The 13,043-nt window shown below is 50.6% G+C and overlaps 1 protein-coding gene across 1 annotated transcript; it reads right to left on the bottom strand.

Moving 5' to 3' along the window:
* Positions 1-8,967: 8,967 nt before the first annotated feature.
* Positions 8,968-10,020, bottom strand: FOXE1 (forkhead box E1). Its single transcript, XM_056848873.1, has one exon. The coding sequence runs from the start codon at positions 10,018-10,020 to the stop codon at positions 8,968-8,970; it is 1,053 nt and encodes a 350-aa protein (XP_056704851.1).
* Positions 10,021-13,043: the final 3,023 nt, after the last annotated feature.

Raw genomic sequence — 13,043 nt, forward strand, 5'->3', positions numbered from 1 at the left:
CCGGCCCTTCGCCTTCTGCCACCGGCCTTTCCTTCCAAGCCAGCCCCTGGAGCATGACCTGCAGCAAGACCCCCTCCCCAAGCCCCAGAAATCAAGCTGCCCTCCCTTCTGCGCCCCCCAGCAAAGCCAAGATTTGAACCCAGGCCTCCCAGGCCCCAGTTAGCACAACATGCTCTGCAGGGGACCAGTGCCCCCCCCCCCACAGGCCCTCTCCTTGGAAACACATTACAGCCCTGGCGGAGGCTGCGGACACCAGGATGCTCTTCTGAGAAGTGTTTGAAAATAAACTTGTATTTAGATGCATTTTACTTTAATTACATCAGTATTTTCATAACAAACAATACATGTGCTTAGGGGGTAAGGGTTTCTTTAACTAATCTAGTGGAAGTGACTCGAGTGACAAAATCCACGGGTTAGGGGGCGCAAATTACTTGCCTTGCCCCGGGTGCTGACAACCCACGCTACGCCACTGCTCAAAAGTCTTCTAGAGGGTGTTTATCCATTTCTTTATCCTGGTACCCAGGGGCAGATTGGGAAGTTAAAACAGCCCTGGAATTCACATGACATGACCAGCCCACATCATGCCATCAGCCCATCCACACGATTTTTCTCCACTTTGGCTGCCAAATTGCAACACTTTTTTAAAAGCATCCATCCACACGATGTCGAGATGTAGTTGTGGTCAAAGAACCCTTCTCCTTAAGGTTGCCAACCGCCAGGTCCTAGCTGGAGATCCCCTGCTATTACAACTGATCTCTAGCCGATAGAGATCAGTTCACCTGGAGAAAATGACCGCTTTGGCAATTGGACTCTATGGCGTTGAAGTCCCTCCCCCCCAGGCTCCGCCCCAAAAATCTCCTGCCGATGGCAAAGAGGGAGCTGGCAACCCTACTTCTCCTGTCCTGTGTAAACTCTTTCCCAAACCAGTTTCTCTAGTCTTTTGGGGAAGAGTGCAGTCCAAGTACATTATCACTCTGCCTGGATGGGAAATGTGCATTTTCAAAGGCCCTGCCCACGTGGTTGCCATTTTTCCTCTGAACCCGTGGTGACTACCATTTTCCTTCCTGCCCTCTCCCTGTAGGCCCCTAAAGGCCTTTCCTCCACTTTCCCTGCCAAGTTGTGCTGAAGCATTACGGTGTGGCTTGGTAGCGAAAGGGAAAATGAGGGGAAAGGACAGGTTCAGAGTTATGGATAGGGTTACCAGGTCCCTCTTTGCCACCGGCGGGAGATTTTTGGGGTGGAGCCTGACGAGGGCGGGGTTGGGGGAGGGGAGGGACTTCAATGCCATAGAGTCCAATTGCCAAAGCGGCCATTTTTCTCCAGGTGATCTGATCTCTATCGGCTGAAGATCAGTTGAATTAGCAGATCTCCTGCTACCACCTGGCAGTAGGCAACCCTAGTTATGGAGGGTTCTGAGATCTGCCTCCCAAGCTCTGTTGTGACTAGAGAGAGGGCATTTTCAGTGGTGGCCCCTCACCTTTGGAACGCCCTCCCCATTGCTTCTTTCTTAAAGTGTGCCCTTAAAAAAAAAAAAATGACACAACAGGAGGGAAGCTGCTTGCTTTGGTACCTATACTTTGTTACTGGAGAGCCACAGCAACAAGCAATGCTAGTTCCTGAAGTTAAAAATCCAAATCCCTTTCAATGAAGAATTGAGTAAGCAAAGCTTTCATTAGCTCCACATCCAGAATGCATTATGACTGCTGCCTGCTTATAGGAAAATTCAGCTGTGAACTGGCCCAAGAGTACAAAACAATCCAGGAGTAGGTCTAATAATCCAGGGAATTAAATGGCTCACCTATTGAGGAAGAGCCCAGAGGCGCAGTGGTCAGCTGCAGTACTGCAGCCAAAAGCTCTGCTCACAACCGGAGTTCGATCCCGACGGAAGTCGGTTTCAGGCAGCCGGCTCAAGGTTGACTCTGCCTTCCATCCTTCCGAGTTCAGTAAAATGAGTACCCAGCTTGCTGGGGGTACAGTGTAGATGACTGGAGAAGGCAATGGAAAACCACTCCGTAAGCATAATAGGTCATTTATGCATGGGTACTTGGACTCATGTTCGCCCCGTCTGACTCGGTTGTTCCGTGGAGTTCTGCATGCGTTTCCCCTCCACTAGAAATGACCTCGCTGCCAGCCCTTGCAATATCTGGGTCTTCCCATTCCTCTGTTAACCTGACTCTTCCCTCTCCCCTGAGCTCAGTCCAGCTGAAATCTCCCTGCAGAAGGCAAAGCAGGGAAAACAAAAGTTGGGCTTCTCTCACAGCCAATCACAAAGCAGTCTGTAAAGAGGTGGGGATTCAAATACTTCCTGCTTCCTGAGAGCTCTTGCCGAGCAAAAGAAAGGCTTTTTAAAACCGAGCCTTGGATTTCTCCCCCCGCTTCCTTTCAGATCGCTCCGTTTTTTGTTCTTAACATGCATTTTTATGCAGCAGTTTGCGGGGGGGAATCTTCTCTCACAGTGAGCACTGCAAAGTAAGCCAATTACAACTCAGCATTTCAAGGGGCAGGGACTTGATTTGAGCTTAGAGACTGCTGGTGCAGAGATTCCCAACTGGAAAGTGTGGGTCCAGCCAGCAACGAACCTCAGATAAAACACTCATGCATAAATGACCATAGTCTGCCTAGTAAACGTCATGATGTGTCATCACCCCATGGGCTAGTAATGACCCGGTGCTTGCACAGGGGACTACCTTTACCTTTACCACCTACTGAAGGATCTTACAGTGTGGATCCCCCTGACAAAGGCTGAAGCTGCCCCACCTCTCCAAAACAGAATATTAGCAGTGCAATCTTAAACATAGTTATACCCTTTGAAGTTCATTGAGGTCAATGGGTTTAGAAGAGTGTAACCTTGATGGCCCAGGCTAGCCTGATCTTGTCAAATCTCAGAAGCTAAGCAGAGTCAACCCTGTACTTGGATGGGAGACCACCAAGGAAGTTCAGGGTTGCTGCACAGAGGCAGGCAATGGCAAATCACCTCTGAACTACTCTTGCCTTGAAAACCCCACGAGAGGCCATCATAAATCAGCCATAACTTGACAGCACTTCCCATCACAGTAGGTACTCTAGAAATTAGCCAAAAATTTGAAAAATAATAATCTTGCCTTTCTCTCCTATCTGGGGCTCAATTCAGCTTATATAATATACACCAACAGACCTAATAGTGATAACTATACAACTTAAGAACAAATTAAAAACAAACACGCACACACACAAATTATAAAACCAGAACCAGGCCTACCATGTCACACTGTCATGGCGTATCAGGGATTATGTTGATTTTTGATGTTGTGATTAGTGTTCTTGAAACAATTTCATCCCTAAGCAAAACTCTTTTTACTGAGGACATTTTTCCTGTTTTTTTAAGCAGGACTAGAGGAGACACCCAGATCAGAACAACCAGAAATGCTGGCGTCCGTGGAAAATGACCATTTGGAACAAGAGTTGTATCCCTCTCTTTAATTTAAAAATTGGCAGGCAGGCAATAATCGTTTCTGTCCGACACGTAACACTGTTAGAATACACAATCCTTGTTATTCTTATGTGACCAATAAAACGGGGAGGACTTTACTGTCGCTCTCTGCAAATTTGTTGAAAAAAACATTGTTAAAATGTTCAGCTCAGCAGCAATGGCTCAGAGGACCACAGAAGTTTGACCAGAAAATGACCCTGTGTGTCTTAAGCACAAGGAGGGTAGAATTGAAGAACATCAGCAGATGTCTTGGCTGTTAAGAAGAAGGCTAAGTAGGATGGAACCTTTTCCTCTGTCCCCAGTCCTAACCTCTGCATTCATTTGGTTTGAAAAACCTACAAATTGTAGGGTCCTCAGTTGCACATATAGCTCTCTCCACACTTATGCTTGCATGCACACAGGCTCTTCAGACCTTTGGCAGAATGTGTGGGCATCAAGGCTTGCAAGCACATGCCCTCTGCACATTCAGCATATGTGCAATTACTGCAGGAGGGGGGCTTGAGTGGCGCCACAATTTCAGCCAGTGGTCCAGTAAACCTGATGTCCTACACTGAACAATTACGGAGAGTTGCGGCTGGTTCACAGTTCAATCCTATGCAGAATTATTCCAATCTGAGCCTACTGAAATCAATGGGTGTAGACTGGAATAAGCTTTCCTAGGCTCGCAGCAGTAGTAGTTTTCAAACTGTGCTCTGGGGAACTTTTGGGATTCCTCTGGTACCAGTTGGTGGTTCCTCATTGAGAAAACCAGTACTGGCAGATCAAGTTTCCTGAATGAAAACTTGCTCCCCACTACTTCCTGTTTCCATGGTTACCTAGGGTCCATTCCCATTCATTTTGGGGCGACACTGAGATCCAACAGGAAAGTTCAGTCCTCCTTGTGAACTGAGTTTGCACCCTTCCCAGACAGTGTCAAGTAAAATGGCTGCCATACCCACACAGTGTCCAACCAGGTATTACTGTGATCTTTCCCAAAACTTCACAGCAAAGCAAGTTTCAGAATGGTCGAAGAAAAGCCAGGGGAACCCCCGGAGGTGCGTGAATACACCACAGTGCGGTGGGGAAGCAGAGAGGAAAAAACCCTCTTCTCAATAGCATTCAACCCAGACTAGATAACCCATGTGGAATTGGCCAAAGAGTCCCTAGGAAAAACAGGTGGTGTGCAAAGCATCCCTGGAAGGTATGACATTTGCAGAACTGTGCCTCTGAAGCACAGGAACCTATGGCAGTAGTATGCGCGAAAAGGATCTAGGGGTCTTGGTAGACTATACATTGAACATAAAGTCGTTTCACAGATAGTTTGTGGCCTGGATGCCAAAGTACAGTGGTTTTTCTCCAGTCTTTCTCACTTCTTCGTTTTCTATTTCTTTCTTTAATTTTTTTTTTGGGGTAGTTCTTCCATGCTTTCTCAAACTGGACACAAGGGGCGAAAATGCACGGTCGCTTTAGCCTCCTTTATTCCCTGTTTCAGCCAGGATTCAGCCAGGATTGAATGCACGTTTGGGGAAAACACGTGTTCGATCCTGGCTGAAACAGGGAATAAAGGAGGCTAAAGCGACCATGCGTTTTTGCCTGAGGTTTCTGAAAGCATGAAGAAATGGCAAGAAAAACATGGAAAGCAAGCAAATGGAAATGGAGGAAGGTTGAAAGCTCAGAGAAAAAGCTGCAATTCGAGAAAAAGCTGCTATTCGAAACCCAAACTACAAGGAAACCTCTGTGTGAAAAGTCCCTGATGTTTAACACAGAATCTAGGCTGTTACCGCACTTGTATTCCCAGCAATGTATTAAGAGTTTGAAAATGTTATAAAAAATACTGTTCGCACTTTCTATGTATTCCCACCGATGTATTAAGAGTTTGAAAACGTTATAAAAAATACTGTTCGCACTTTGTTTGGCCCCTTTAGCTGTGAAGACGTCTTCCAACCATTTAGAAGCCGTGGTATCCAAAAACCCTTTTAAAGGTTTTTTATAACATTTATAACATTTTCAAACTCTTAATACATCGCTGGGAATACAAAGTGCGGTAACCCCCCTAGTCACCCTCATGGAATCCTCAATTTTCTTTTCTTTTTTTAAAAATAAGTTTTTTTCTGTGGGCTTAAATACAGATAATACCACTTCCAGGTTTGCCCCAGGCCCAGTACAGAAAATGTGTGCTGGTAGTTCTCTTAGATTCTGAGGTGTGTGGGGCGCTGAATAAGACCAAGGCCACAGTGCACAGGATGAGGAGAGATGTTTGTGGGGAACACTGTGGGCTCCGCTCCCGAGATCTTTACACTCGCTGCCAAAACTGACCAAAATGGCTTCTCTGGGAGGGGTTGGATGAGGGAGGGGCAAGCGAGAAAGGGGCAGGGGAAGAGAAACCAGAATTTCACAGAAATTGCCTCAATTAGCTTCGCTTCGGGATCGAGGCCAAATTTAAAATCGTGATAAAACGGGTTCCTGAAAACGCAGGACAAGTGCGTAGCGGCTGGGAAGTGACTTCCAAAGGTCAGAAAAATCATGAATAATCGAAAGGAGGCCTTGAAGCAATCCTGCAGGGATCGTGAGGCTAGGGCACTTTTAGACAGCCCAAATAATCCACTTTCAATCCACTTTCACTGCACCTTAATGATCGTTTGCAAGTGGATTTTGCCAGTTCACACCATAAAATCCACCTTCAAAGTGCATTGAAAGTGCATTATTTGGGCTGTATGAAAGTGCCCTAAGTAACCAAGCATAAATGGCCTATGTGTCAGTCCCAAACAAAATTGCCGCCCCCCCCCCCGCCGCCACGGTTTACCAAGATACTTCCAGGTTTCTTGATCCGGGGACACTGTTAATAGGATTTATAGAGGGGGCACATGGACAGTTCCCGCAGAAAGCTTGGAGCGGCGACAGTTCTGCTACTTGGGAGGATGGGGGTTGGTAGAACATTTTCATTCCGAACAATTCTTCCCCCTCAGCACCCCATCCATTTTGTTCTGCATTTTCTCCCTTTCCCACAGATAAATCCCAACTCAAATCATACAGCTAGAAGCATGGGAATGATGAAAGAAGATGCGTATTTGCCCAAAGCCTGTAATTTATTTGTATCGCAGTATCTGGTGGGATTCTGGCCCCAAACGTGTTCAGATTTACTTTTTTTTTACAGTACAGAATTCTAGACCTGTAATCCCTTTTCCAGTGTACATGGAACAGAAAAACAGCCATATAATGACTCTTGCTGAGTTAAATTTTCTCCTGACCTTAGTGAAACTGATCAGCAGCAGGTTCAGGCCGAACAAAAGAAAGTACTTCACACAATACATAAACTGCGAAATTCGTTATGAGAAGATGCGGTGATAAACCATGCGTTTACATGACTGAAGAACGGGGTAAAACATACAGTCATGGAGGTGATAGGCATGATAGGTAAAGGGAACCTCCATATACAAAGTCAAAATACCTTTGAACACCTGGTGCTTGGAACAGGCAAAGACGTTTGAACCCTGGCAGGTAATGCATGAAGCTATCGGGCTAGACACAGTTGGACAAGCCCCTGGTTTAATCCATTAGGGCATTTTTCAGGGTCTTGCGATGCTCAGATCGGTGCTCTGATGTCAAACCACTTGCTCTTTCAGACTGGTTTCAAGAACCAATCTGTACATGTCAATAAATCATGTTAAAGACGTTATACCATTTAAGACTTGGGGGCGGGGTGGGGATTCCATGTTTGAATTCATCCCGTGTTTTAAAAAAAGCCCCTTGCCCATAAAAACCTAGCATTTTGCAGTGTGTGTGGGGGGTCTTTCCCCTTCCATCTAGTTCCACAAGCAGTGTGTTTTCATTCAGGAGAACATTCAAACATGCCATCCGGCGGCAACGCCCAAAGCCTGAAACGGTACGGTCCAAGGAACATTTTTAGCATGCTAAAATTTATTTGCCTCTGTACAACTTTGCTTGGTGCTTGCCCAGTGTTGAGCTCACTGGATCCATGATTCTGACAATACGTTGTCGAGCTAGGATTGGCCAGGTTGTAACTCGGAGAACCAGATTTTACCTTGGACGTTGCAGCAGGTTATGCAGCCATCAGTTACGACTTCTGTGGTCCTTCCGCGTATCTTTTTAAATATACGCTTAAAAGTCCTGGTCATTTCGCTGAAGCGGGTGAGCGGAAGGACCAGAAAAGGGCGGGATGGTTGGTCGGAGGGGCTTCCCAAACCCCCATCGCATCACTTATGTTAAAGTCTGGTTCTCTGTAAGACAGCTCGACAACAGTATTCTGAGCCATTTCTTTACGATAAACCCTCTGTCTGTAAAAGAAGCAGACAGATGAGAGAAACCTTCAGTCCATTCTGACTTGGAATCATTAGCCATTTATGCACGGGAGGTTTTGCCTTGGATTTGCCGCTCTATAGATGCACATTTTCCCCATCCGAATTCTCAAGACTCTACTCGGGGGCTTATTTTTGAGTGTTAAGAATTTGGATGGGGAAAATGTGCATCCAGAGAGCAGCAAATCCAAGGCAAAACCTCCCATGCATGAATGGATTATTATTTCCTGGATAGCTAGGAGGCTGAAAAAAAGAAACCGATTAAACTGAATGGAACAGCCGCCTTCTCTCAAGGCATTTGTTTTGTGGGACGCCGCGAGAGTGGACAGGAAGCTTTCCTACACCTAATCTCTGAGCAGTTAACAAACATCTGAGCATTAGGACGGAAGATTACTGCGCACTAAACCTGAGCAAAAACAGAGATCTGACTTGAGGCTAGTCAGGAGCAAAGAACACAATTAATGCACCGGGTCCCTTTGCCTCCTTCAAAAAACAAAGTACCCAACAGAAGATATCAGCAGCGATCAGTAAAAATTCTGACAAAGTCTACTACGGGGAAAGTTGTTTATTGCAGATGCATTCCCAAAGCCTTTTGAAACTTACTCCGAACCCTCGCCAAAAGGAAGTGTGATTCACTGAACCGTCCCCCTCCCCTCTGCCTCTACTTATTTGCCCAAAAGGATTTTTGATTTGTGAGTCACCGAAAACTCGAAATTAAGGCAAGCACACACCTAGCTATTCATAATTTGCTCGCAATCGGCTAAGCCCCAAGAATGGAAAGAGAAAGAGAGGTCAGCGAACTGGCGGGTTTTGGAAAGGCAGGAAAGCCCCATAAAATCAAGCCCAGGAGAACTAAGAGCGGGGTTTTTTCCCCCTAACATTCTGCAGTCACTTCGGCTTTAGGCCGCTGTGTTGTCAAACATCACAGTCTTCCCCCCCAAAAGCTGCCTTGTGTCTGTCCCCCACCGTCCGCTAGACATTTATGGTGACCAAAAACCACAGGCCACATTTCCATCATCCCGTCTCTCTCAGGTCTTTTACACCACAGTTCTTACTGGAGCATCCAACGGCGTCAGAGGAATGCTATGATGGCCAGGGCAACATGCTCGTGCGCCGAAGCCAACAGAAGCCCCCCAGAATCCGTGGCCAAGCACAGGCCTCGCCCTGCATGGCCGTCCAAAGGCTCCCCGCTCTCCCTCGCCTTCAAATGGCCGAAACAAATCTTTCCACGTTGCTGGAGTACGCGGCGTGTCGCAGGTAGGCGCCGGGGTTGCCGAACTGCCCGCCGGCGTTGTACCCGTGGGCCAAGGAGCCGTAAGAGCCGGGGGACATCCTGCCGTAGAAGTCCATGGGGTCGTTCCCGAGCGGGGAAGCCGCCGGCACGGCCAGGCGGGCCGAGGCCCCGAAGAGGTGCCCGCCGCCGCTCTGAGGGTAGGCGCCTTGGTTCACCTGGAGCGGCTGGGCGGCAGCGGACAGCTGGTAGGAGTACGGCACGGCGTTGGGAGGCCTGGGGAGGCCAGGCCCCGGCGGGCAGCCTTGGCCAGAGTAGGCCGCAGGGCCTGCGAAGGAGCAGTTGGCGCCAGGGGAAGTGGCCGCGTCCGGGTTCTGCTGCTGTTGGGCCAACTCCGGGCCGGGCTGGGCCATGAGGGGTCCCAGGCCGAAAAGGGGCGGCGGGGACGGGTAGCAGAGGGCCTGGGGAGGCGGGTAAGGGGAGGCCAGGCTCTGGGCCTGGGCCTCGTGCATGTAGGCCGGGTAGGTGGAGAGGTCACTGCGCTTGAAGCGCTTGCGGCGCCGCAGGAAGCTGCCGCTCTCGAACATGTCCCGGGCGTGGGGGTCGAGGGCCCAGTAGCTGCCCTTGCCCGGCCGGCCGGGCTCGCGGGGCACCTTGACGAAGCAGTCGTTGAGGGTGAGGTTGTGGCGGATGCTGTTCTGCCACTTGCGGGGCCCGTCGCGGTAGAAGGGGAAGCGCTCGGTGATGAAGCGGTAGATGCCCCCCAGGGTCAGGCGGCGCTCGGGGGCGTGGGCGATGGCCATGGCGATGAGGGCGATGTAGCTGTAGGGGGGCTTCCCGCGCTGCACCGGCCGCTTCCTGCGGCGGCCGGCGGGCCGCAGGTCCCCCAACGACGAGGCCTCCTCTTCCGACGGCTCGGCCTCGCGGGGAGCCGCTTCCAGCTTGACCGAGGCCCCCAGCCTGGACGGGGGCCCGGCCTCAGGGCCCGCCGGGCACGTGGAGGCCGGGGGGCTCTGGGCCGTCATGCCAGGCCCCGACGGCGGCGGGGGAGGCGCGCCAGGCTCGCTGCTCCGGCCTGCCGTCGGGAAGGGGGTCCCCGGGGCGCCCTGGGGACCGTGGAGGGGGCGAGCGGGGAGGAGGGCAGGGGGCGTCGACCCCCCCCCCAGGCACCCGACGGGCTCGGAGTGCGAGTCCACCCCGGGCAACTCCTGCCCTCGCCGTCGAGGTTTCGGCTGGGAAGGAGATCCCCGAAGAAGGCGATCCCCGAAGAGCTCCGCCGGCCAGGAGAAGGGGCCGCCGCGCCCTCGGGGTGGGCTCCGCTCCGACGGGGCGGGTCGCGGCTGGGGTCGGAAGGCGTCGCGCCCCCCCCCCCAGGGGGGCAGCTCGGGAAGACGGCGCCGCTTCCTCGGGGCAAGACCCGAGAGATCCCCCGGGGGGCGCAAGGAGAAGGATCCCGACGGGGCGCGCGGCTACCCCGCAGACGGCGGGCTTGGATCTCCACCCGACGTCCCGGACGGGTCCCCGACGTTCCCCGGGGGGCTCCCCGGCCCCCTGCCCGAGCTCTCCGGAGCCTCTCCTCGCCGGCCGGCCGGATGAGCCCGTCGAGCGGCTCCTGCCCGCTTTTTGTGCCGCCCTCCCCGCCGTCGGGGCCCGCAGGCGGACGGCGGCTCCCTCCCTCCTTCCCTCCCTCGCGGCTGCCCTGCCCCAAAGGGGACCGGCGGAGGCGCGGCTTCCCCCGGGGATGCCCAGGGCGCCGTCGAGCCGCCGGGCTTGGCTCGGGGAGGGGCCCGGGCCAGGAGCCGGGAGGGGCCGCCCGCTGGGGACCCCCCCCCCCGGGCGGAAGAGGGCGGCCCAGAAGTCTTTTTTACTAATTAATTCTTAAATCTTTTCTTTTATTAACCTTTTTTTTTAAAGATTAATAAAAGAAAAGATTTAATAATTAATTTAATATTAATTTAATATTAATCTTTTTAAAAAAAGATTAATCTTTTATTAATCTTTTTCCCCCCCTTGAAAAATATAAATGTCAAAGAGATCAATCAATATTAACAATAGGATTAGGATTAGGATTTTGTGCAAAGGAGATTACTGATTTAGCCCAAGATGAAGGGAGGTGTAGGGGGAGTCAATAATTCTTTATTATATATACATTTTTTTTAACAATGTTACCTATTTGTTTTTGCTTTTTACTGTTTATGTCGTTGTTAAACTATGTGATTAATTGGTTCTTGTAGGTTATCCGGGCTGTGTGACCGTGGTCTTGGTATTTTCTTTCCTGACGTTTCGCCAGCAGCTGTGGCAGGCATCTTCAGAGGAGTAACACTGAAGGACAGTGTCTCTCAGTGTCAAGTGTATAGGAAGAGTAATATATAGTCAGAAAGGGGTTGGGTTTGAGCTGAGTCATTGTCCTGCAAAAAGTATCAAAGGTAATGTGATAGGCAATTTTTGCAGGACAATGACTCAGCTCAAACCCAACCCCTTTCTGACTATATATTACTTTTCTTACACACTTGACACTGAGAGACACTGTCCTTCAGTGTTACTCCTCTGAAGATGCCGGCCACAGCTGCTGGAGAAACGTCAGGAAAGAAAAGACCAAGGCCACGGTCACACAGCCCGGATAACCTACAAGAACCAATGAACTCTGACCGTGAAAGCCTTCGACAATATGTGATTAATAATTTTGGGAAAATAATAATAATAAAAAAAATTTTTTAAAGGGACAGCCAACGACCCGAGGGGGCTCATGGAGGGGGGGCGGCCCCCATCTGGCGGGGTGGGCGGCCCCCTCCTCCTGCGTCGGCTGGGGGTGCCTCCCCACGGGACACATGTCTGGGGCGGCAAGGAGGGGGCTGTTCCGCAGCAAACAAAGGTTGCAACTAACCCAGGCTTGCCACTCAACCGGAAAGGCAGGTTCACACCTGCGGGTTTGTGACCTGGTTTCTCTCTTCAGCCCCCCCCCCCAAAAAAAAACCTAGCTTAGTGTAGTGGTTAAGAGCGGTGGTTTGGAGCGGTGGGCTCTGATCTGGAAAACCAGGTTTGATTCCCCACTCTTCCATTTGGGCAACCTTGGGCTAGTCACACTCTCTCAGCCCCACCTACCTCACAGGGTGTCTGTTGTGGGGAGGGGGAGGGAAGGTGATTGTAAGCCGGTTTGATTCCTCTTTACATGGAAGAGAAAGTCAGCATATAAAAACCAACTCTTCTTCTTAGCAAGTTAGTTTATGGGGCAGCACGGAGGGGGCTGTTTCACAGCAAACAAAGTTACAACTAACCCAGGCTTGCAGTTGCCACTCAACAGGAAAGGCTGGTTCACAACTGCAGGTTTGAGACCTGGTTTCTCTCTTCAGCCCCGCTCCCCCCAAAATACCTAGCTTGGTGTAGTGGTTAAGAGCGGTGGTTTGGAGTGGTGGGCTCTGATCTGGAGAACCGGGTTTGATTCCCCACTCCTCCATCTGGGCAACCTTGGGCTAGTCACAGCTCTCTCAGCCCCACCTACCTCACAGTGTGTCTGTTGTGGGGAGGGGAAGGGAAGATGATTGTAACCCAGTTTGATTCCTCCTTATGTGGTAGAGAAAGTCAGCATATAAAAACCAACTCTTCTTCTTCATTAGCAAGTTAATGGGGCAGCAAGAAGGGGGTGTTCTGCAGCAAACAAAAGTTACAACTAACCCAGGCTTGCCACTCAGCAGGAAAGGCCGGTTCACACCTGGAGGATTGAGACCTGGTTTATCTCTTCTGCCTCCCCCCCACCCAAATCTGGCTTTTTGAAATCTGGAGGGTGCTATCCACCAGCATAGTGCGTGGGGGAAGAGTGGTATGTAGCCCTCGCCTCCGCAGGGTTGACTCAGAAGCAAGCCGCTGTGGCTCAGCGGTAGAACATCTACTTGATATGCAGAAGGTCTCAGGTTCAATCCCCGGCATCTCCAGTTAAAGGAACCAGGCAAGTAGGTGATGGGAAAGACCTCTACCTGAGACCCCGGAGAGCTGCTGCTGGTCTGAGTAGACAATGCTGACTTACATGGTCCAAGGGTCTGATTTGGTATAA

This window comes from Euleptes europaea, chromosome 4 (genome assembly GCF_029931775.1).
Source record: "Euleptes europaea isolate rEulEur1 chromosome 4, rEulEur1.hap1, whole genome shotgun sequence".
Lineage (NCBI taxonomy): Eukaryota > Metazoa > Chordata > Lepidosauria > Squamata > Sphaerodactylidae > Euleptes > Euleptes europaea.